Source organism: Cervus canadensis, chromosome 14 (genome assembly GCF_019320065.1).
Source record: "Cervus canadensis isolate Bull #8, Minnesota chromosome 14, ASM1932006v1, whole genome shotgun sequence".
NCBI classification, from domain to species: domain Eukaryota; kingdom Metazoa; phylum Chordata; class Mammalia; order Artiodactyla; family Cervidae; genus Cervus; species Cervus canadensis.
Genome location: NC_057399.1, coordinates 13,093,272 through 13,117,888, shown reverse-complemented (window position 1 = coordinate 13,117,888; position 24,617 = coordinate 13,093,272). Strand labels below are relative to the sequence as shown.

Below are 24,617 nucleotides of genomic sequence, written 5' to 3'. Positions count from 1 at the left end.
ATTTTGATCTCTTCTAGAGTAAAATGAGTGGGGTGGGGGAGGTGTTTATACGGGTATAGTATTGGTGGCAGGAGGTCAAAAGAGGCTCCATATAGACCCAAGTACAAACCTTCAGTTACTGCCTGCGTTTGCCACTAGATGGCGATCAGATATTTGATCCGAGATCGCCAGACTTAAGACTTGACTTTAGCCAAGACCCCCAAAATTGATGGTTTAAAGAAATGAAGAAACTGTAAGCCAGTGCTGTAACTCATGCGTGTCCTAAGCCCTGTCAAACTAACCAGCAGTAGTTTAAGCAGTGAAGGGCTTCCCTGGTAGCTCAGTGGTAAAGAATCCACCTGCTACTGCTGCAGACCTGGATTCAGTCCCTGAGTTGGGAATATCCCCTGGAGAAGGAAAGGCAACCCTCTCCAGTATTCTTGCCTGGGAAATCTCATGGACAAAGAAGCCTGGCAGGCTACAGTCCATGGGGTTGCAAAGAGTCAGACACGACTTAGCAACTGAACAACAATAAGCAGTAAAAAGGTAGAGTTACTGGAACGTCTCTGGCAGTCCAGTGGTTAAGACTCTATGCTTACAATGCAGGAAACAGATATGATCCCAGATCAAGGAACTAAGATCCCACATGCTGTGTGCCCTCCCACCAAAAAAAGTTACCCATCGTTTATACTTTAGGTGTAGTTACATAAGGTTAGGGATCTTACCAAGGAGAAGGATGTGATAAAATCATGATGCATATAAAGTGAGCAACCGAGAATTGATGAATTTATCAAATACCAGTATACTTGAGTGAAGGACCATTCTTTTGTTTTTTAATTTGTTTGAAATTTAATTTTATATTTTTATTGAAGTGTAGTTGAATTACAGTGTTGTGTTACCACTATACAGCAGAAGTGACTCAGTTATACATGTATCTACATTCTTTTTCCCATTATGGTTTATCACTGAATATTGAATATAGTTTCCTGTGCTATACAGTAGGACCTTGTTTATCAGTTCTGTATATACCAATTTGCATCTATCTGCTAATCTCAAACTCCCAATCCAGCCCTCTCCCACACTCTCCCTCTTGGCAGCCACCAGTCTATTCTCTACAAGGACCATTCTTTGAAACCTTAAAATTGATGAAGATAAAGAAAGAGATGTAAACATGTTATTAACACTAGAGGAGCTGCCTTGTAGAAATATGAAAGTTCATATTTCTTTAGTTCAGTAAGTTAGAGTAACTGTATGCATGAAAGGTCTTATCAGTGAACATAATGAGAAATGCTTAGGGAATATCTCTGAGCTCTGGATGTGACATCAAGAGAGACATCTGAGTCCTTCTATGTCAGGGGTTAGCAAACTTTTTGTGAAGAGTCAGCAAATATTTTAGGCTTATAGACCATTTTAGGCTTACTGTCCATTCAACTGCCATTATTGTGTGAGGTAGCCATATACAATATGTAAATGACGGGTGTGGCTGTGTTCTAATAAAACTATTTACAAAAGCAGTGATCAAGATGTGGCCCAGGGGAAGAGCCAGAGGAATCGGGTGGAGAGGGAGGTGGGAGGGGGGATCAGGATGGGGAATACATGTAAATCTATGGCTGATTCATATCAATGTATGACAAAACCCACTGAAATGTTGTGAAGTAATTAGCCTCCAACTAATAAAAAAAAAAAAAAAAAGATGTGGCCCAGGTGCCATAGTTTGCTGGCCTGTTTGTGGGTGAAAGCTAGGGTTCATCAGTATTTCTCCTTTCTAGACTTCAGTCGTTGGCTTCTGTCAAATAAGGAGTTGGATTAGATGATCTCTGCTGTTTTTCAGATGTTATGTCCTTTAGTACCTCTCGCTGAAGCTCAGTGATTCACAAGAGTGACCCAGAGTGGTGTTTCTTTTATTCTTAAGATCGAGGCTTTTAAAGACCAGGCTTGAACAAGTTTGTGAGTCCCTCGAGCAGGGTCTCTCAGCCTGGCACAGCTGACGTCTGGGGCTGGACCGTCCTTTGTCCTGGGGGGCTGCCCTGCACGTTGTTGGGTGTTTCGCAGCATCTCCAGACGCCTCCACCTGCTAGATGCCAGTTCAGTAGCACACCCCAACCCCGTGAGTTATGACAGCCAAAAATGTCTCTAGACATGGCCAGATGTTCCCTGGGAAACACAGTCACCTCCACTTGAGAACTACAGCTCTAGAGAATTTAAGAATAACTGGAAAAAGAACAGAAATGGAAGTCAGGCCGTGCAACCCAGGATGGCCACCAAGATAATAACCATACTTCTTTAGGAACAGGACCAAAAAAGCTAAAACCTAGAGGAACAACCAGCATATTAGAAGGAGAAAGACAATGAGAATTTTATTGACCCAATCAAGAGTGGCTGGAAAGTTGGTAACAGATAACTTTTTAATATTGATTTAGGTCATTTTCTTGAAGGTGTTCCTAAAACCGTTGAACCAAAATAGAGGGCTACCTGTAATAGGTGGCTGAAAAGGTAAACTAGAACACAGAAACATGGATGAAGAGAAATATAAAAAAGACCACTACTAAGGAATACCAAGAATACTTACTTTTCACTATTTTATATTGTTTGATGAGGCCTCTCGCAGAAAGAAGTCATACTGAGTGAATTTATTGGCCCTTATCTATGGGTCCTGGTATTTTGTTATGCTTTGGATAAGTCAAACTGTGGTTTATTCCTACAGTAGAATATTATTTAGTAGAGAAAATGCATCACAGCTTCACACAACTGCATAGATGGATCCTTGAAGCTAAGTTTTAAATGTCAGTAAAGCTGGTCCTTTAATAAGTCCAGATCACATAGCCAGCTTGGAAGTTAGTTACAATTAAAAGCCAAAATCATCTCTATTCATTAGTAAGGGTGCCCTTGATTTCTGTCTACCTTTTGTTTATACCCATGTGTTTTTGAACTGTGGTGCTGTAGAAGACTCTTAAGAGTCTCTTGGACAGCAAAGAGATGAAACCAGTCAATCCTAAATGAAATCAACCCTGAATATTCATTGGAAGGACTGATGCAGAAGCTCCAATGCTTGGGCCACCTGATGCAAAGAGTCAAATCATTGGAAAAGACCCTGATTCTAGGAAGGATTGAGGGCAGGAAAAGGGGCAACAGAGGATGAGATGGTTGGATGGCATCACCAACTCAATGCACGTTGAGTCTGAGCAAACTTGAGGAGATAGAGAAGGACAGGGAATCCTGGTGTGCTGCAGTCCGTGGGATCACAAAGAGTCAAGACACGACTTAGGGACTGAACAATAACAATATATTCTTTTAGGAATTCATCCTCTTCCAAGTGTGAGTGATATTAATCGTAGCCAACAAGCCCTGATCATCCAACTCACTTTGTACAAGAAATTTTTTTGTCTTGTTTCTTATATTCCTTACAATGACTTTAAGCCAGGGTGATGTTTTCTAAGCAGTGATCTAAGAGATCTAGAAATGTTAATTCTAGTCTCAGGTTCTAGTTTTGACTTGCTTTGTGACTTGGGGCTATCTCTTCCTTGCTGAGGAAATGTTGTATTTATCTGTAAAGTAGTAGGGAGATCACCCAACTCTAGTCCTTAGAATGGCTATACAGGAATCATCTTCAAGGGCTTGTTTAAAATTTAGATTTCTGTGCTTCATTCCTGTTATCAGTTCTGTAGTCTAGGGTAAAGCCTAGGAAGCCCAGGTGAGTCTAGTGTATGACCATGTTTGAGTACAATTAGAAGTGACCTCTAAGGTCCTTTCAACTCTTAAAATACTGTGGTTATATGAAACATATTAATATATTTCCTTAAATGCCCTTTATTATATTATTTTCTAAAAGCTTTTTTATATTTTGCAAGAAGTAATTGAGATTACTACATGGTAGCATACCCTTCATATGCTCGTTGGTACAGCTTTACATAAACTCGGTTTGCTATATAATGTGGTCAACTTATGGCTTGCGTGATAATCTTGATCCACAAAATGTATTTGAAGATGGTTTCTCTTTTTCACCAGGATGCTATATCGTAGTCTCTTTGTTCTCAATCTTGGATTTTGAGAAAGATTAAGTAGTTTGATATCCTGATTTCTGTATAACTATAAAGTGGAATAAAATTAGAAATTCTGTGTGGTTGTTAATTTTTTTGTTTTTCTTTAATTTACAGAATGCTCTTTTCAGTTGCATTAGCAGAAATGAAAGTAAGTATATTAAAAGTGGTTATACCAGCAATCCAAAGAGCAAAACACAGCTTACAGAATATGATTTAGCTATTGTAAATACTGCCAACACTTTGCTGCTATAACAGACTGTTGCTAAACCATCTGAAGGAATGTGCACACAGCAGGATTCTGATAGGCTGCTTCCTCTGGAGCATTCGAGCCATTCATGAATTCTAACAATTCCCATGTCTTAGTTGGAGATTTACAAAGCAGGTAATAGTGCTGGGTGTTTTAGAGGAAGATCATGCCCCACTTGGATAACTTTCAGAAGTTGAGCACACATAATATGATGTAAAATAATGCAGCAGTTGCTGAGGGCTACCTCAGTTCCTTCCAGATATTCACTGACTGCTTGCTTTGTGCAAGGAAGATACACATCTTGAGGGCATGATCTGTACACAAAGAACCCTGGGACGTGGTAGTTATGGGCTGGAGTTACTGAGAACGTGCTGTGGGAGTTCAGAGGAAGGAGAGATCACCTCCTGCAGGGTACTTAGAAGTAACTTTGTGGAGTTGGTACCTGAGCTGGGCCTAGAAGGACAGACATGACGTGAACAGTAGAGATTGGAGGAAGGGCATTCTAGGTGAAGGAAACAATGAGAGCAGTTGGAGATGGGGAAACACATCTGAGGAGCAAAGAGTTGTTGAGATGGGCTTGGTAGTAGGTATATTAAAATATCAGAAACATTAGCTGTCTGTACTTTATTTGCTACCCTTTCTTATTGGGATTTAGTTCAAAATTTCCCAGATAGTCTTTGACACATAATTTTATGCTCTCCCACACTGCAGCCTCATGGGGCAATCCTTCTCCCATTCTCACTTGTCTCTCTGTCCTCAGCATCCATCACCTCTACCCTCAGTTTTAGCCTCATTGAGGTTGACAGTGATACATGTAGCCGTGAATGGAAACAGGCTTGTCTTGCTGTTAGTTTGGTATTAGTTGAGTTCATTTGTATATAATTTTATCATTATTTCTGGAAGCCACCTGAATTCTCTGTTCTATAGAAGTCGCAGAAACCTGAGTCTGGTTCCTCCGTGCTGCTGCCATAACCATCCCTAATAATAATCAGAGATTTCCCGCCTGCCTTTTTCTTAACCTTTTATGCCATGCCTCTGCCTTTTTGGCTCCCTTCGGCCTCCCACAGACCCCTTAGCCTTTCCTGTGAGAGCCTCTTGCTCCTCTTCATTATAAATCCCACATCTTCACCCCTAGCCATTCATCCTGCTCTTCCCAGATAAATTAAATGGTCTACTTTGACTTTTAAAAATATGTAAATCAAGAATGACTTATTTTAAATGTGGGTTTTACTTTTCAGTACTGAAGCAGGTCATATCAGTTATGAGTTGAGAACTTTCAATTAGTCCCAGTCTTGGAGATTTTTAAATAGCATAAAACTTTTGGGATTTTGTTTCCAGATAGACACATATAATTTGCAAATTTATGAAATGATCCTGATATCTCTTAGTTTTTATTGGTCCTATTTTATAAAGGAGATATTTGGAGTTTTGTTATCTTGGTATGTTCAAATTTTTTTTTTTTTTTTGCTTTGCTTTGTTTTTGAATCTTTACTAATCTGACATGGAAAGAAGCTGTCCGGTGGGTCTCACCATGGGTGCTATTAGCTTTTGGGAGACAGTTTGATTGTATGAGACTGTCCTGTACATTTCAGAGCATTTAACAGCCCAGACCCCCTTGTATTAAATGCCAGCAGATATCCTCAAGTTATTATGAAAACCAGAAATACTTCCACATGCATTCAAGTTCTCCCATGGGCTGATACTGCTGAGGATCACTGCTTTGTAGACTATAAGTTGACAAAATATGACTTTCTCAGACCATTGACCACCTGAATATCCCCATGGCTATGCTTACAGTAGTTCTGACTTTAAGTACATGTCTTCTGTGGCATGGTTTTATTTCTCAAATTCAAAAAGACACAAATTGTTTCATCATTATTATGATGATTGAATGTTGGTGAATGGCTGATTTCATTTCACTGTCATCTTTTTTCCCTCTAGTGGGCTCAGTTTGTTGCAGCTATGCAGGCCATCACACAAACTGCCGAGAATACTGTCAAGCCATTTTTCGAACAGATTCTTCTCCCGGTCCTTCTCAGATCAAAGCAGTGGAAAATTATTGTGCCTCTATTAGTCCACGATTAATACACTGTGTGAACAATTACACCCAGTCTTATCCAATGAGGAACCCAACAGATAGTAAGTAAAAGCCATATGTATTCCTCTCATTTCAATCTTTGGTAAAATAATTTGTAAAAAGGAAATAAATTCTTGACGATATCTATAGTCTGGGTCATTTGGGAAACACCAGACCTCCTTTGGTCTTTAGATTTGGCAGATTGGTCATGTTTGTCATAGCTAAAAGATGCCAAGAAAGACAGAGCTGTTGAGGGTATGAAGAAACAGGCCGTCTCTATCCTGAGGGGGAGAATTCATTGGTGTGGGTATTTTGGGGGGCGGGGGGTGCAGAATTTGGGCTATGGCCATGAGCATTTCAAATAACCATACCTTTTAGTCTAGTTATTCCATTTCTCAGAATTTCTCCTTTAAGAAAACTTACAAAAAAAAAAGAAAACTTACAAATTTGTAAAAACACATCAATTCATATAAAGGATATTTGCTACAACATTGCTAGTAATAAAGAAAAACTAGAAATAACCTAAACATCCACTGATAGGGTATTGATTAAAATTGATTAAATAAACTACATATCTCTATAATAACAACATTATACAACCTGCATAAAGGGAGATGTATGTTATGTAGATCCATGAAGTTAGAATACTGCCTCCCACCATACACAAAAATAAACTCAAAATGGCTTAAAGATTTAATTATAAGACATGATGACATAAAACTAAAAGAGAGTATAGGCAAAATATTCTTTGACATAAATCATAGCAATATTTTCTTAGATAAGTTTCCCAAGGCAAAAGAAATAAAAGCAAAATAAACAAATGGGACCTAATGAAACTTATAAGCGTTTGCACAGCAAAGAATACCATAAGCAAAATAAAAAGACAACTTACAGACTGGAAGAAAAATATTTGCAAAAGAATGTGACCAACGAGGGTTTAATTTCTAAAATATATAGACAGCTCATACAGCTCAATATCAAAAAATATAAACTAATCAAAAAATATACAGAAGGCCTAAATAGAGATATTTTTCTAAAGAAAACATACAGATGGCCAACAGGCACATGAAAAAATGCTCAACATTGCTAATTAGTAGAGAAAAAAAAAATCACAACTACAATGAGAGAAAAAAAAACCTAGAGTGAGGTATCACTTCACACCAGTCAGAATGGCCATCATCAAAAAGTTTGCAAATAATATAATACATGCTGAAGAGGGTGTGAAAAAAGGGAACCCACCTACACTGTTGGTGGGAATTTAAATTGGTACAGCCACTATGCAGAACAGTATGGAGTTTCCTTAAAAAACTAAAAATATGATCAGCAATTCCACTCCTGGATATATATGTGGAAAAGATGAAAGCTCTAATTTGAAAAGAACCATACTAGCACTTGTGTTTGTTTTTGTTTCATTTGTAGACAAAGACTTACGTAGATAGGTACAAAAATAAATCCTCTTTTGCAACCCGGAACTCATTGTTCTGTATGAGATTTGTTACAGATAAGAAGGAACATGTTACACAGAACAGATATTATGGGTGTCTATTGGTGAATGTAAAGATTTTTTCCAGGGCTATAGAGCTGATACTTTTCTCTCATATATTAAGCTTTTAAATTATTAGCTGTATTGATCTAGTTGTTAGTTTTAATATTGACATAAAACAAGAAAAGAAGAGAAACATGCCTGCTAGTGTCCAAAGCAGCATTATTTAGAATAACCAAGACATGGAAAAAACCCAGGTGTTCACCAACAGATGAATGGATAAAGAAAATGTGATAACATACAATGTAATATTAGCCATAAAAAGAGAATGAAATAATGCCATTTTCAGCAACATGCATGGAGCTAGAGATTTTTATACTAAGTGAAGTAAGTCAAAGAGAAATAGTATATCACTTATATCTGGAATCTAATAAAAAATAATACAAATCAACATTTTACAAAACAGACTCACAGACAGATAACGAAATTGTGGTTATCAAAGGAAAAGTGTGTGTGTGGAAGGACAAATTAGGAGTATGAGATTAACAGATATACACTACCATATGTGAAATAGATAAGCAACAAAGATTTACTATATAGCACAGGGAGCTATATTGAATACCTTGTACTAACATGGAAGAGAATTTAATAATATATGTATAACCAAATCACTCTGCTGTATACCCAGACCTAACACAATTCTATAAATCTACTACAATACCAAAAAAAATGTATATTCATTATAGAAGTCCAAGATGTAATAAGCAAGGAAAGGAAGTTGCAGAACTAAATATATACAGTAAGATTCATTTTTAGTTATATACCTGATTGTTCCACCTGGTATGGATGTGTAATATTTGAATTTGTTACTTTTATAATAAAAATGTCAATATAAATGAGATTCTGATACTTTTTAAAAGTCAGGGCCTCCTGATGAACTTGCACCTTATGGGATCTTCAAAATCTCAGCTTTGTATAGCCTATAAATCATTTTTTTTCATTTAGAGGTGATCAGACTTAAAGTAACTGACTAATTAAGCAAAACTGGCAAAAGGCTTGTAAGCCAGATGCCAGTGTTTTGACTTACCCTGGGATATTCAAAGACTTGTTTTTGTAAACTCAAAAGCAGTGCTATGCCTCGTTTGGCCAGATTCTAACTAAGGCTTATGACATTCTGTGTTTGTGTGAGGAAAATCAGAGGGCAAAGCACTTGCTGCAAATAACATTCATTTATTTTAAAGAGAGATCTGTCTTCACTGACATTTAGGCTATGAAGAGGTGCTGCTGAAGCAAAGTTGATAGATCGCAGCCCAAAAAAAAACAAAAAGGACAGAAAATGTTTTAAGGGTAAAAGAACAACCATCTCAAATGTCTGTGCTAATATATAGGAAAACTGGAAAAGAAAGCTACAAACAGATATGCCTTAATAGGCTTCTTAAGAAGTCGAACTCCTAAGAAAACTACTTCAAAGAAGCCCTTTGAATTCTATAGTCTGGTTGAAAGTGTTCACTTGCTTTCTAGTTTTTTATAGAAAAGTATAACAAACTGAAACCTTGTCAGAGTTTGTTATTGTATTATTTAAATTACTACTTAGATTAATTTGTACAGATTTATAAATCTTTTTATCCCAGAATGTGATGAAATACAGTATTTGTGATTATTGCTATTAAAATTAGTCATATTTCTCATTATGTCAAGAACATGATCCTTTCAGGTAGTTGTTTTTAACATGAAATACTTCCAATTTGATCTACTGTATCCTTTCCAGGAACATAAAATACCTTGCATGTAAGGACCTCTTCGATGTAAGAGGATCTTTCATTTATCTAGGAATGATGCTGGAGAGCCCATGAATGAGCACAGTGGAAAACCTGGTAATAGATACCTAGTCCACCTTTAGCTTTTCACTTGTTTGCTATACTGCAAAGCAATGGAAAGAGAATTTGGTAGGCTCAACATCCTGGAGATATTGACGTGACTCAGAGTAGTAATGGATTCCATATACCACTTGATTCTTCTGCCTGAACAATGCAGGCTATATAACCAGCTAATTAATCCACTTCTGTTCTGAAACTGTAGGTTTGTATTGCTGTGACAGAGCGGAAGATCATGCTTGCCAAAGTGCCTGCAAGAGAATTCTGATGTCTAAGAAAACAGAAATGGAGATTGTCGATGGCCTCATCGAGGGTTGTAAGACCCAGCCTTTGCCTCAGGATCCACTTTGGCAGTGTTTTCTTGAAAGCTCACAGTCTGTTCACCCTGGAGTCACTCTGCATCCTCCTCCCTCCACAGGCCTTGATGGTGCTAAATTGCATTGTTGTTCTAAAGCAAACACTTCAACCTGTAGGTCAGTATCTCATTTTCCTTTATTAAAACCAGTAGAAAATAGGATTTTAATGAATGAATTTAAGGACATGTGTGTTATATTCTTGCACTCTGTAGTGTTAAGAGTTCAGAAGATATAAAATCCCTTATTCTTTCATCCAGCAAGTGTTTAGTGTGCATCATGTATATGTAGAACATTGTTTTTGTACATTCAGCTAAAAGTACTGTGCTTTGGAGTGAGAGGATTAACATTGGCAGGGCATTAAATATTTAAAGATGATGCAATATGAATTCCACCCTTGAGGTTATCCTCAAGTAAGCCTACAATGTAGATGTTTTGACCTGACATCTAAGAGATATTCTTTTTGTTAAACTATAAAACTTTGAATTTAATCAACTTTTTGTGTATATTGGTGAATAACCTGAGTTGACACTTGTATCTGGAATTAGACAGCAGTGTATTAGCATTTATTTAGGTGGTACACTAGGGATAAAAAACTAACAATACTATTTGTGTAGGCTCGAGGAAACACAATCTAGAGACAAGAATAAATGGAGATAAAGTAATGGTAGAACATAGATGAAACAGAAGTTTGCTTTATTAGAGATATTTTGGGTGAAAATGTACCACATGTTACTATAATATCCTGAAATAAATACGACATACAAAGAGTGAAGCAGTCTCTTCTTGGGGTGGGGGCGGGGGTGGTGTTTGTTTTGGCCTCACTACACAGCTTGCAAGATCTTAGTTTCCTGACCAGAGATCAAACCCAGGCCCCCTGCAGTGGAAGCGTGGAGTCCTAAACACTGGACCAACAGGAAATTCCTCTGTGTTTCCTAAATTGGATAGACTTTACCAAAAACTTGTGCCTAGAATAGCTCATTGAACTTTACCAAAGATATGAAAAGCTTTGAAAACATCCAAAGAAAATTAACAGAAGGACTAAAAGAGAAGTTAAGTTGGTCTTATAATTGGAAATTGGGTTACTGATAGGAATTATAAATGTATACATTTGGGAAGGATCCTGAATAATTCTTTGAGTGTCTGCTAAAGAGTTGTGCCCTGTAGTCAACTGGAGATTGGAATGGCTGTGTCATCCAAGAAGAATTTCAGTAAGAAACACTACATCTCTCATCTTGATGTAAGATTTTATGGTTTACTGAATGCTTTCACTTTCATCTTGTTCATCTTCATGAAATCTGACAAGGCTGGTATCATCTTATGACTGATGTCAATTTGTGTAATTCTTGTTTATATATAGAAAACTAACTTGAGATATTAAACAAGGTCCAAGGTCATACAGAAAGTTGGGACTAGAGAAAGGGCTGATTTCCCAGATCAAGGTGCCTGTTGGACCTTGGTACCTCTCACCCCGTGATGTGTAAGCTCTCCCCACGGAGAGCAGGGGCTCTGTTTCTTTTGCTCGCACCTCACATGAAACAGGCACTCAATAACTGTTGGTAAAGTGAACGAGCAAACTTATAAAAGTGAAGATACCCTCCTCATAGACGTAATTGTGAGAGTCAAAATGTGGCGGAGGTGGAGAATTTTTACTTGTGACTTTGCACATTCTGGTAGTATTAAAGTTTTATATTCTGTATTACTTTTTTTATACTTTCATTACATTTATCAATATTAAAAATTAATGAGTATAATATGTGAAATCACTTTGGAAATGATCCTGATTTTGTTTCAGCTATATATATAATGCACCGAAGTTGCTTTGTAATCATCGAGTACTGAAATAAGAATACATACATACTACAATAATATATGTATAGTATATATTGCTATATATAATAGTTTATAGCAGCTTTGAAATTCTTAAAGTGTTTATATATAGGCTGTCTTGGTATATCTTAAGGACTATAAGTTGCTTGGGATACTTTTTCAGGGAGAAACTAGTGAGCCCTAAGTCTATAACGCTTCTTAAAAGGAGTCTGAGGGTCAGGTTACAGTTCTGCCTCATGTGACCGGAACATGAATAGAGTGACTGTGTCTTGGTAGAAGCAGGACCATGTGCTTTACATCTGCTGCTGCTGCTGCAAAGCGGCTTCAGTCACGTCCAACTTTTTGCAACCCTATGGTCCATAGCCCGCCAGGCTCCTCTGTCCATGGGACTCTCCAGGCAAGAATACTGGAGTGGGTTGCCATGCCCTCCTCCAGGGGATCTTCCTGACCCAGGGATCAAACCTGTATCTCTTATGTCTCCTGCATTTGCAGGCAGGTTCTTTAAAGGTAAAAGAGAGATCAGAAATATAGAGGGGAATACTTGTGCCAAGAATAAGGATGTACAAATACTATGATTAAACATTAAATTGAGCACCAAGCTTTCTAGCAACCATGGCAAAGAAAAGAGATCAATGATAAAAGAAAGCTAACTTTTTCATGTAAAAGATTACTTTTGGGGGCTCTAAATTCTAGAAGATAGGTCTTAGTCTTTTGATCTTGGTATTTTTTTTTTCATTTATGTTCTAAAGCACAGTTCATGGAGTTTAAGCTTTATGCAAATCAAATATTCATTTGGCTCATCTGTATGTTCCTGTATTGTGCTTTTGTTTCAGAGAACTATGTACTAAACTTTATAGCATGAGCTGGGGCAATACACAGAGTTGGCAAGAGTTTGATCGCTTTTGTGAATATAATCCAGTGGAAGTGTCCATGTTGACCTGTTTAGCTGATGTCCGGGAGCCTTGCCAGTTGGGCTGTAGAAACCTTACTTACTGTACTAATTTTAACAACAGGTAAGAGCAAATTACTATACATGGAATGGAAGTATTTTATCATTAATTGTCTTATTTTTAAATAAGTGAAAAAATATCATTTTAGCAGGAACTCTGCTAAAGTGTTCCTTAGCAGGAGTTCCTTAAGAACTCTGATTTTGTTCCTGCTAGGTTAAAAGGAAGTAGTATATCTTTATCATTTCATCTTTAAAGGCTATATTCTATCTGGTAAATCACCACTGGGAAAGGAAGCACTATAACAAAGCCACTTCTAATCTAAAGATGCTTCAAACTTCTAGAATGCAGAGTCCCTCTGCCTTCAATCTCCCATTCTTCCCCTCTCCCTTCCTCTGCACCACCAGTGAAAAAACAATTCATTGCAGAATAAAGCAGTGTGAACAATTTGCTCATCCAAATACCCTCTTATGACAACTTGCTGTGAAGGACCTTCAGATTGGTTGGCGTTCACACTGTGAGTCCCCTATGTCATACAAAAGCTTTCTTTACAGAAGCAATTGAATAGGTGTTTTCGTGAGATATCCATTATGGTAAGAAAAATAAGAGCCAAGAACTGAATTAATGGCTGAAGAAGGAATGAAGAAAACCAGGAAAGGGGCATCAGAAGCATAGGGAATGCTGTATCAGAGAAGGCATCAGAAGCCTAGGGAATGCTGTATCAGAGAAGCCACAGAGGGAGAATTCCTAAAGAAAAGGGGGCTAGTTGATTTGTGAGGCACAGCCCAGAGATCAGAGGGCAAAAAGGAAGAGAATCAGTCAGTTGATCCAGAAGGAAGTTCATAGGATGTTTACCTCAAGCTAACACACCTTTGAGGTCTGTTACCTTAGTCCCTTGAGGTAAACACATAGGATGTTTACCTCAAGCTAACACACCTTGAGGAGTTTACCTCAAGCTAGTTCCATCCTCTTAAAAGTCTTCAGATTATTATTTTAAGAAAGAAAATTGAGATCTTTACAACTTTACAACTTTACAACTTTACATCTTTACAACTAATATTAGCCAATAAGGACCTGGCTTAGAGGTTGAGCAAATTTGAAATCTGTCAAATGTTTAAAGTTAAATTTGGACATATTACTAACTTGTGGTAATGTTGGAGCAGTTTGTATCAGACTAACACTCCTGTCAATACCAATTATGGCTATCATGGCGGGCTTGCTGAAGACCACTGACCTTGTGGGATTAGCTGTATGTAAGACTCCATATGAGAGGCTAAAAATATTGTATACAAGGATTCTTGATGTTCTTGGACAGATCCCTAAAAAATGCAGCATATAGAAAGTATACAGAACAGATTACCAGTGAGAAGCTGAGTATGGTTAAAGCGGAAGTGAAGTGAAGTCGCTCAGTCGTGTCCGACTCCTTGCAACACCATGGACTATAGCCTTCCGGGCTCCTCCATCCATAAGATTTTCCAGGGAAGAGTACTGGAGTGGGTTGCCATTTCCTTCTCCAGGGATCTTCCCAACCCAGGGATCAAACCCAGGTCTCCCGCGTTGTAGGCAGAGGCTTTACCATCTGAGCCATCAGGGAAGCCCGGTTAAAGCGGAACCAGATGTTAAAAATCTAGGAGAGCAACTTCAGGGTGGCCAAATAGAAAAGGTGATTCTTCAAGCTGAAAAGGAACTAAGCCTGACAAGAAAACTGGTTCAGTGGAAACCATGGGATCCTTTAGTGAAAGAGCCTCCTGCCAACCAATGGAAATGGCCAGTATAAACAGCCTTCAGTGACTTGTGTTGATAGGAAACTGATATAATTAATATTTTTTATATTAAAAAAATACCAATTATTAGCTCTACAATGTACAAAAACACAATTGTTTTGAAGGCCTTTGAGAGTGACCTAAAGCAGGAAGAACTACATCTCATGAAAGATAGAGACCACACTGAGTGAGGGCCACTTTTATCCAGCTTTTCCTTCATAGGCACTCTTAGTCCCCTGGCATGGCATATAGATTTCAAGCAAAAAGCAGCAGTATTGGACTGAGGAGTTAAGAGATCAGAGTTTGGGGCTGCCAGAGTAGCTGGATGTGGAGACAGAAAATCCCAGAAAGGAGGGAACTGCAAAAGGAGATGACATAAAATCTGCATACAAACTCCCCTTAAATCCTTGAATTTGACAGAGTCATAGGGTACAAGGTTAACATAAAAAAGCAAATTGTATTTCTGTTTATTAGCAACAAACAATTAGAAAATGAAATTTATAAAAAAATTATACAACTGCCTAAAAAATATGAAATACTTAGAGATAAATTCAACAAAAGATGTACAATAACTCTACACTAGAAACCAGAAAACTTTGCAAAAAGAAATTAAAGACAGAAAATACATGGAGAGAAGTGCTATGTTATAGATTAGAACATCTTAATATTGTTAAGATGTTAATTCTCCTGAAACCAATTTGAACTCTAGTCAGTGCAATTTCAATCAAAATCCCAAATGACTTTTTAAAATAGAAAGTGGCAGTCTAATTCTAAAATTCATATGAAAATACAAAGAACCTAGAATACCTAAAATAGTATTTTTAAAGACTAAATTTGGAGACCTTACAGTACATGATTTCAAGACTTATCATAAAGCAATAGAAATTAAATCAGTATGATATTGGCTTAAGTTTAGACAAACAGATCAATGAAAAATTAGAGAAGCAAGAGTAGACCCACACAGTGCTGAAACTTGATTTTCAACAAAGCAAAGCAACTCAGTGCAAAAGTAACATCTTTTCCACAAATAATGCAGGAACAATTGAATATCTGTGTGAGAACAGAAAAGAACCTAAACCTCTATCTCGCACCATAAACATTAATTCAAGATAGGTCATAGAAATAAAAACAGAAGCTAAAAATAAAAGCTTCTAGAAAAAAAAATAGGAGAATCTCTTGACAACCATGATATAGACAAAGATTTTGTAGACAGAACACAATGTATTAATTATAATAGAAAAAAAAATAATGAACTGGAGTTCAACAGCAAACATTTTTGTTATCTAAAAGACACCATTTAAAATTTGAAAAGATAAGCCACAGTCTGAGAAAAAATATTTCCTACATCACACATGCGCGCGCACACACACACACACACACACACACACACACACACACAATCACACAGGTGCATTTGACAAAGGTATTATATCCAGGATGTATAAATAATTCCTATAACGGCATAGTAAAAGTCAAACAGCCAAATTGAAAAATGGGCAAAAAAACTTCCAAGGACACTTCATCAAAAAAGACATCAAAACAAACACTTAGTATAGAAGAAGTTCATTACTATTAGTCATGCAAAAGTGCAAATTAAAACCCCAATGAGATGCTTCATGATACCAAATAGCTAAAATCAGAAGACTGCCAAGCATGTGCATGAAATGGAATTTTCATAATTTGCTACTGGGAGTATAAGATGTGTTTAAGTACTTTGGAAAGTTTTCTTGCAATTTCTTAAAAAGTTAAATCTGTGCCCTAGCAATTTCATTCTGAAGCATTTACCCAAGAGACATGAAAATATATGTTCCCCCAAAAGGCTTACATAGCAGCCTTATTCATAAGAACTCCAAAATGGGGAGCGGGAGCGGATAAATAAAACATCTATCAAGAAGAGAATGAAAGAACATATTGTGGTATTTAAACAATAGAATAGCTAGTACCTAGCCTGGAGAATCCCAGGGACGGCGGAGCTTGGTGGGCTGCCGTCTATGGGGTCGCACAGAGTCAGACAAGACTGAAGCAACTTAGCAGCAGCAGCAGCAGCAGGAGAGAAAAAAAAGCCAAACTACTGATAAACCCCAAAACACAGGTGAATCTTATGTTGAGTGAAAGAAGCCCAACCCAAAACACATCCACATGTATGAGTTCAAGAATAGAAAAAAGTAATCATTGAGGGTTAAGATCAGAAAGTCCTTGCCTCTGGCAGAAGGGGAAATTGCCTGGAAGAATGTATAAGGGAACTTTATGGAGTGATAGAAATGTTCTATATTTTATTTGGAGGTTTGATTATATGGATGAATATAATTTTCAAAACGTACTGAACTCTTAAGATCTTCACATTATATTGTATGTAGGTTAAACCCCAATAATATAGTATCTCAAATAAATTTTTAAAGTTAAAAAAATTTGTTCATTGAAAGACACCATTGAGAAAAAAATGAAAAGGCAAACCACAAGCTGACAGAAAATATTTGTAATAATGTGTATCTGACAAAGAACTTAACGTCCAGAATATATAAAGAGTTCTTACAACTTAATAGTAAAAAGACAACTTAAAAAAAAAGTCAAAAGGCAAGAAAGATGCTTCACAAATGGAGATATCAAAATGGTCAATAAGTGCATGAAAAGGTGCTCAGTGCAATTAGTCGTCAGCAAAATGCAAATTAAAACCAGTGATGTACCTCTGCACAGAAGTGAGTGACTAACTACAAAGCCTGACAAGCATGTAAATCAGCTAGAGTTTTCATACTTTGCTGGCGAGAGCAGAAGATGATATAACTGCTTTGGACAACAGTTTGACAGTTTCTTAGGAAGTTATAGCCCAACAGTGCCATCCACAGCCAGGGGAAAGAGACATGAAGACCAGAAGCTACCTGAGTGTCACTAAACCGGTGAACGCATAAACCAGCATTTCTCAAGGTGTGTTCTGTTTTCCCAAAACCCCATGAGATTAAAACTATTTTTATAATAATACTAAGACATTGTTTGCCTTTTTCACTCACAAGAGTGAATAGTGAAGTTTACCAGCTGCTTTAGGGTGTGATATAGCAACAGGTTGAATGCAGGGGCAGATATGAAAGTGCAGCTGTCTTCTGTAAAGCCAGACATTAAGAGATTTTCAAAACTGGGAAGCAGACCTACCCTTCTCTTCCTTTTGTTAGTGTGTAGTGGGTTTATCATTTTAAATGGATTAATAAGTAGTTTAAAAATCTCTCAGTTTTGATTTATAATATGATGATGGGGTATTGGTATATATAGTCTACATAAACAGAAGCTTTTTGAGAACTCAGGAGTTTCAAAAGTGTAAATGGGTCCTGAGATCAAAAAGTTTGGGAACCACTGGGATAAACAAATTGTAATACATTTATTAATAAAATATGACTGAACAATAAAAAGAGCAAGCAATTTATATGCACAGCATGAGTAAATCTCAAGATTCTTTAGCTCAAGATATTAGACCCAGAAAACTACATACAGTGTGATTGCATTTGAGAATTAATCTCTGGTGATCTGAATATGAATGGTGATGGCCTCTGGGGTACAGTAGCAGGGAAGGGCATTGACTAGATGGGGGCACAAGGGAACTTTTTAACAGGATAGAAATGTTCCTCATTGATTTGGATATGCCCGTGTGAATGTATATGTTTGTCAAGTTGAACTAACCATAAGATCTATAAATTTTATTTTTATAAATTATACCTCAGTTTTTAAAACTTGAACTTATTTATTTTATGAGATGAAAGAAGTGGTATGGTCTGAGATGATAGTCTACAGTGTTTTGAGGTTTTTAACTGCCTCACAAAAACCTGTATTATAAAGAAAAATTTCAATCAGAGTCTTAGTGCTGAGGTCTACTTTGAATCTTCATACATTCAAAGCTGACATTCTTTGGTGGGTTGTATGCACTTTCTTCTTTAAAAAAAAATTTTCCTGATATATTGGCATGTCAAGATTTTACACATTGCTTCTTTCTAGAATATAATTGCCTCTTGATTCCTTCTGGCCTTTTTTCTCTTCAGGCCAACAGAACTTTTCAGGAGTTGCAATGCTCAGTCAGATCAAGGAGCCATGAATGACATGAAGCTGTGGGAAAAAGGAAGCATAAAGATGCCATTTATCAATATACCTGTTCTTGACATTAAAAAGTGCCAACCAGAAATGTGGAAAGCAATAGCTTGTTCGCTGCAGATTAAGCCTTGTCATAGTAAATCACGGGGCAGTATTATTTGCAAGTAAGTTTCTTTCATCATAATGACTCTCCAGTTTTGGTTTGGACCCTCTATGATCTCTACCCACAGCCTGTCTCTAGAGTCACCACCCCCACATGTCAAATGTTCTCCCACTTTTCCTTCTCTGCCTAAAATACTCTTCCTCCTACCCTGCATCTTTACTCGCCCACTGCCTGTCCTTCTTAGCCCCTCTTAAATTCCAGTCATTGCTGTGGAATCTTCCCAGATTTCTCCAGCTGATAAGTAGTTTATCCAAACTACAAATTTCTGTAGACCTTCATTTGTACTTTTCTCATGGAACTTAGTTCAAGAAACAGTGAGTACCTTCGATGCACAATTTATTCGTTTATTTTAATTTATGTATTTGTCTTATATCCTGTTAGCTTTGCTCTCCTTGAGGATAAACATTCTTCTTTGAACCTTTTTTTCTTATCTTTTCTCTCTTCTTTTTCTCCTCTTCAGGAAATGAGCATAATCCTAAAGTGCAATAGGTATTCCAGAAATGTTTGATGAGTGAAAGACTTAGTAAATATAGTCAATAGGGTCTGTTCCTAATAAACATTTCTGAATGATTTACTTATTAAGATCTATTGTAGGATAAAGTTTTAAGGACCTATTGTATAGCACAGGGAACTATACTCAATATTTTGAAATAACCTATAAGGGAGAAGAATCTGAAAAAGAGTATATATATATATATACACATAGATATACACACACACACACACATATATATATATAACTAAACCAGTTTGTTGTACATCTGAAACCAACACAGCATTATAAATCAACTATACTTCAATTAAAAATTAAATTAAAAAATTTTTAAGTAAATAGGAAGATAAAAAGAGGGGATCTGGATAAAATAAAGATGAAAGTTGCTGTGATGTGTGAAACCAGAAGCATTAACTACATAGTAATCTCTGTCAGCTTCTCTTCAAGCATCTATTTTTTGCCAAAAACCTTTTCCAAAACCAAGTTAATATCCAGCCCCTAAGTTTCTGGGCACTTGATGACTGATTGCAGATTATTTCAATCTTGAATAGGGTCCAGATCCATTCTCTGACATGACTTGGGGGTGGCCTGACTAGGGGAGAGTTGAGAAATAACTACTGTGTGAAAGGCAAGAGGCAACAAGTGGGAAATTTATAGACTCTTAGCACAGAAACTTTATAGAGTGGTCAAGTTTCTATTGAAGACAGAAAATTTTAAAGTAGTGGATTTCCCAGTTGTTATAGGCCAAACACTTTAATGTTGGTATAAACAGATATTTAAAAAGAGAAAGGCAGGAAGGGGAGTGAGGGGAGAAGAAAGGAAGAAGCAAGCATGCATGGGCCCTGAGAGAAAGGAATATGATTTCACAAAGAGCACATCAGACTAGCCAGGTTATTTTCCTTCCAATGACAGTGGAAAACCACATTGATAGTAGTGACAATAGGTATGAGTGTAAAATTTGAGCAAGGCTTTTGATCTCAGGTCAGAGAAAGTTAGGGGTGCTTTGATAGTGTAATACGTTACTTACTCTTCAACCTAAGGTCTGCTGTCACTCCTGTTCTCTTTTATCATGCACCTAACAAAGTTGTTAAAAAAAAAACACTGTTGAGTTGTAAAAACTCACTTCCTGAAAAGCTTCTGAAACAGAATTGATATTGGCTAGGCAACCTGAGGAGTGAGGAGGTTCCTCAAATCCTAAATTTGTATGTATTTTCCTTTTCAAGATCAGATTGTGTGGAGATTCTCAAGAAATGCGGGGACCAGAACAAATTCCCCGAAGACCACACAGCTGAAAGTATTTGTGAGCTTCTGTCACCCACAGATGACCTGGAGAATTGCATACCTTTGGATACATACCTCAGTAAGTACTTTTTTTTAAATTTAAAGGCTTCTCCCTTCTATCTCTGCCCTGATGTTTGCTTTCATGAGCATCTATCTGTTGAGAACATGTGGTTTGATGATAATATCTCATCTGCGGACTCTTATCTTATTTGCTTGCCCTTTTCAGCCCAGGAAAGAATTGTCATCTTAAAATATGTACACAGAAGCAACTATCATTATCAGTCTGAGTGGGTAGTGAACTGTTGTCAGTCAGAAATTTTTAGTGATGAGTCATGTGTCAGCATTCTCAAATAACCAGGTCTTTATCATTGCTGTCTCCTTGCCATGATCTGATCAAGTAGAATTTCCCCTAGGGAATCTTCAGCTTCAGCTTCTTGTCATCTAAATATCAGTGGAAGTTGAGCCAGGCATTGGCTTGGACTTACCCACCAAATAGGGAGTAAGGAATGATGGTCTGGTTTAGTACATGAAAATGGAGTTTTCCTCTGTACCAAATACTCCAGCCAAGAGGTAGAAGAATAAGTTTCTATCTCCTCGAGGGATTCTGGAGCTAAGCTTCCTAGCAGAAGGTGACTGTGTGGTGGAAACCAGGGAATAAAATTTCATAGACACTATGTAGTTAAGGGGCTTCTCTGGTGGCTCAGTAAAAAGTCTACCTGCAATGCTGGAGACCTGGGTTCAATCCCTGGGTTGGGACGATCTCCTGGAGAAGGGCCTGGCAACCCACTCCAGTATTCTTGCCTGGAGAATCCCTGTGGGCTGGTGGGCTATACAGTCCATGGGGTCGCAGAGTCAGACATGACTGAGAGACTAAGTACATATAGTTAAGAGAAGCGTTTAGGCTACCACTAAGGGGCTTAGTGCTGTGAGCTGGCTCAAACTAGCTTTATTTCCCTGTGTTAAGATAGGATTAAGTTCAACTGCAAATAATAGAACAGATGGAAGCAAAAGAAAGCCCAGAAATAAATAGTCTAGGGCTGTTACAGTGGAATCCCGGTTCCCCTTTCTTTCTCCACTATTCTTAGTGCTTGGCTTCCATCATCAAGGTTACTTCATGTACTTTACCATCACAACATGACTATTTTAGTTCTAGCTACCTCATGTAAGGGAAAACCACCCCTCATTGTATGGGAAGCTGGGAAAGATTTTTTATCTGTGGGCCCATTGCCAACCTGGTAGTAAGTAAAAAGAAAAGAGTGGGTGCTACATTTGCAGCTCACAGTATCCACTATATTTTAATCAAGACAAACAGACTGTGTCCCTTAACCTTAGTGACAAGTGTAGAAAAAAGAGAGCATTAGACTGACTAGAATCATAGGCCTCTGTGATTTTAAGCAGATGACTTCTGTGAGCCTCAGCTTCCCTATTTATAAAATGATAGGGCTGGATGAGATAAATTCCATAAGTCCTATACTCTATTAGCCTTAGAGTCTGAGTCTGGCCTAAAATCAAGTAAGCAAAATGAATGTATTCATAATCCTGAATGCCAATAGAGTAGTCAAATATATGTGTAGACGGAGACTATTTCAGTGGGAGGAAACTTAAAGAAATGCTTTTGTTTACATTTCAGTACTCTTAAAATGTCACACAGAGTTTGCCTTCCATATCCACAGGTTCTGCATTTGTAAATTGAAAATATTCAGAAAAAAAAACTCCAGAAAGTTCCAAAAAGCAAAATTTGAATGTTGTATACCTGGAAACTACTTACATAGCATTTACATTTTATTTATAACTATTTACATCATATTTACATTGTACTGGTATTATAAATAATCTGGAGATAATTTAAAGTACGCCAGAGAGTGTGCTTAGGTTATGTGCAAATTCTACACCATTTTATATAAAGGACTTGAGCATTCTCAGAATTTGATATTCATGGGAGTGTTGGAATCAACCCCCCACAGATACTGAGGGATGACTGTATATTAAGTGAGATTTTTCCTTGGTCATTATTTAATAAGTTAACCAATATGATCATGGTATATGGTCCATCTTGCCATAATAAATTATCATTATTTATGGTGAACGTGCTAAATTTTCCCTCTTAGACATAAGCATCTATTTGACCACCTTATTCAAAATATATGTTACATTCCATCCCTTTATACTGCTTATAGTTATCTAACTTTTTACTTACATTCATACACATACACATGCAGAGTCTATTTATTGTCTATTTCCTGACCAAAATGTAAACTCTATAGAGATTTGCCTTTTTTGTTCACTTCTGTGTCTCCAGAACCTAGAACCTTGCCAGGCATTATCATAGGCACCCAATAAATAAACTAATAAATGAATGTTTGTTTATGCTAAATGCACAGTTGATCAGGAAATCTATTTCAATAACTCACTTGAATCAGACCTCATGTTGTTGTTCAGTCCCTTAGTTGTGTCCAGTTCTTTGCCACCCCATGTACTGCAGCACGCCAGGCTTCCCTGTCCTTCACTATCTCCCAGAGTTTGCTTAAACTCATGTTTATTGAGTGGATGATGCAAACCAACCATCTCATCCTCTGCCACCCCCTTCTGCTCCTGCCCTCAATCTTTCCCAGCATCAGGGTCTTTTCTGTTGAGTCAGCTCTTCACATCAGGTGGCCAAAGTATTGGAGCTACAGCTTCAGCATCATTCTTTCCAATGAATATTCAGGGTTGATTTCCTTTAGGATTGACTGATTGGATTTCCTTGTTGACCAAGGGACCCTCAAGAGTCTCGTCCAGCACCACAGTTTGAAAGCATCAATTCTTTGGTGCTCAGCCTTCTTCATGGTCCAACTCTCACATCAATACCTGAATACTAGAAAAACCATAGCTTTGACTATACAGACCTCATGAGCTGTCCATTAGTTCCAGATGTCATTAATTCAGACAATTTACAGACCTCTTCTACTCTTTTGGGTGTTTAAACTGATCTGTTTTTGTTTTCTCAGGGCCAAGTTCTTTAGGTAACATTGTTGAAGAGGTGACTCATCCTTGTAACCCAAACCCTTGCCCTGCTAACGAGCTCTGTGAGGTAAACCGGAAAGGTTGTCCGTCTGGTGATCCCTGCCTTCCATACGCTTGTGTTCAGGGTAAGAGGTGGGGTGGGGTGTGGGATGGGCAAGGGTATGTGCTGCTGTTGTTTCTTTATAGGAGTTATCTTCGGAATGAGATTATTTTCTAAATTATGTTTTTCAAATAAACATGTATTATTTATGTAAGCAGAGGAAGACAAAAAAATAATTTTCAGTAGTCATTTAGATTGTAAACTTATTTCACTTTCAAAACCAGATTCTCATAATGAGTCATAAGGTTCTTGACAACCAAAGGAAAAAAGAACCTTCGGCTAGTTTTTTGTACTTGGTCTTCTATGTTGTAAAGTTTAAGAAAATGTACTGCACATTATTCATGTTTTTTTCTTTTCTTTTCCTTTAATACATAGAGAAATAGTGTTCTCAGTTGGGTGTGTAATTACCTTCATAAATTTAATGTTGTGCTGGAATGCAAAATGTTTTAAGGCTGAAAAATTTTTATCCCATAGAATATATATGATCTTTATCTCTGTGTGGGCCCCTTTAGAATATGTGTGCTTTCTTTTACATATTTTCCAGTTGAAAATATTTCTTTGTCATGTTAGAATCAACATTTTTAAACATGTGAAGTAAAAAGGAACAAAATATTAAATAAGCATATCTCAAAGGGCCCTTTATAATATTTGTGTAGTACTTAGAAGAAATGGAGTAGCCATCATGGTTAACAAAAGAGTCCAAAATGCAGTACTTGGATGCAATCTCAAAAACGACAGAATGATCTCTGTTCGTTTTCAAGGCAAACCATTCAATATCATGGTAATCCAAGCCTATGCCCCAACCAGTAACGCTGAAGAACCTGAAGTTGAATGGTTCTATAAAGACCTACAAGACCTTTTAGAACTAACACCCAAAAAAGATGTCCTTTTCATTATAGGGAACTGGAATGCA

At 37.3% G+C, this 24,617-nt stretch overlaps 1 protein-coding gene, 1 non-coding gene and 1 pseudogene across 2 annotated transcripts in view; all 3 read left to right on the top strand.

Moving 5' to 3' along the window:
• RECK (reversion inducing cysteine rich protein with kazal motifs) overlaps positions 1-24,617 on the top strand; it is a 78,205-nt gene that overhangs the window by 33,432 nt on the left and 20,156 nt on the right. The window contains exons 7-13 of the mRNA XM_043486916.1: positions 4,134-4,167; positions 6,208-6,405; positions 9,906-10,173; positions 12,717-12,896; positions 18,616-18,828; positions 20,544-20,680; positions 23,589-23,729. Coding sequence (XP_043342851.1) covers positions 4,134-4,167; positions 6,208-6,405; positions 9,906-10,173; positions 12,717-12,896; positions 18,616-18,828; positions 20,544-20,680; positions 23,589-23,729 — 1,171 coding nt within the window. The remainder of the gene's footprint in view (positions 1-4,133; positions 4,168-6,207; positions 6,406-9,905; positions 10,174-12,716; positions 12,897-18,615; positions 18,829-20,543; positions 20,681-23,588; positions 23,730-24,617) is intronic.
• On the top strand, positions 7,731-7,859 carry LOC122453467. The gene has a single exon (XR_006273085.1). It is a non-coding gene; the product is annotated as a small nucleolar RNA SNORA40 (small nucleolar RNA).
• LOC122453061 lies at positions 13,956-14,607 on the top strand (annotated as a pseudogene).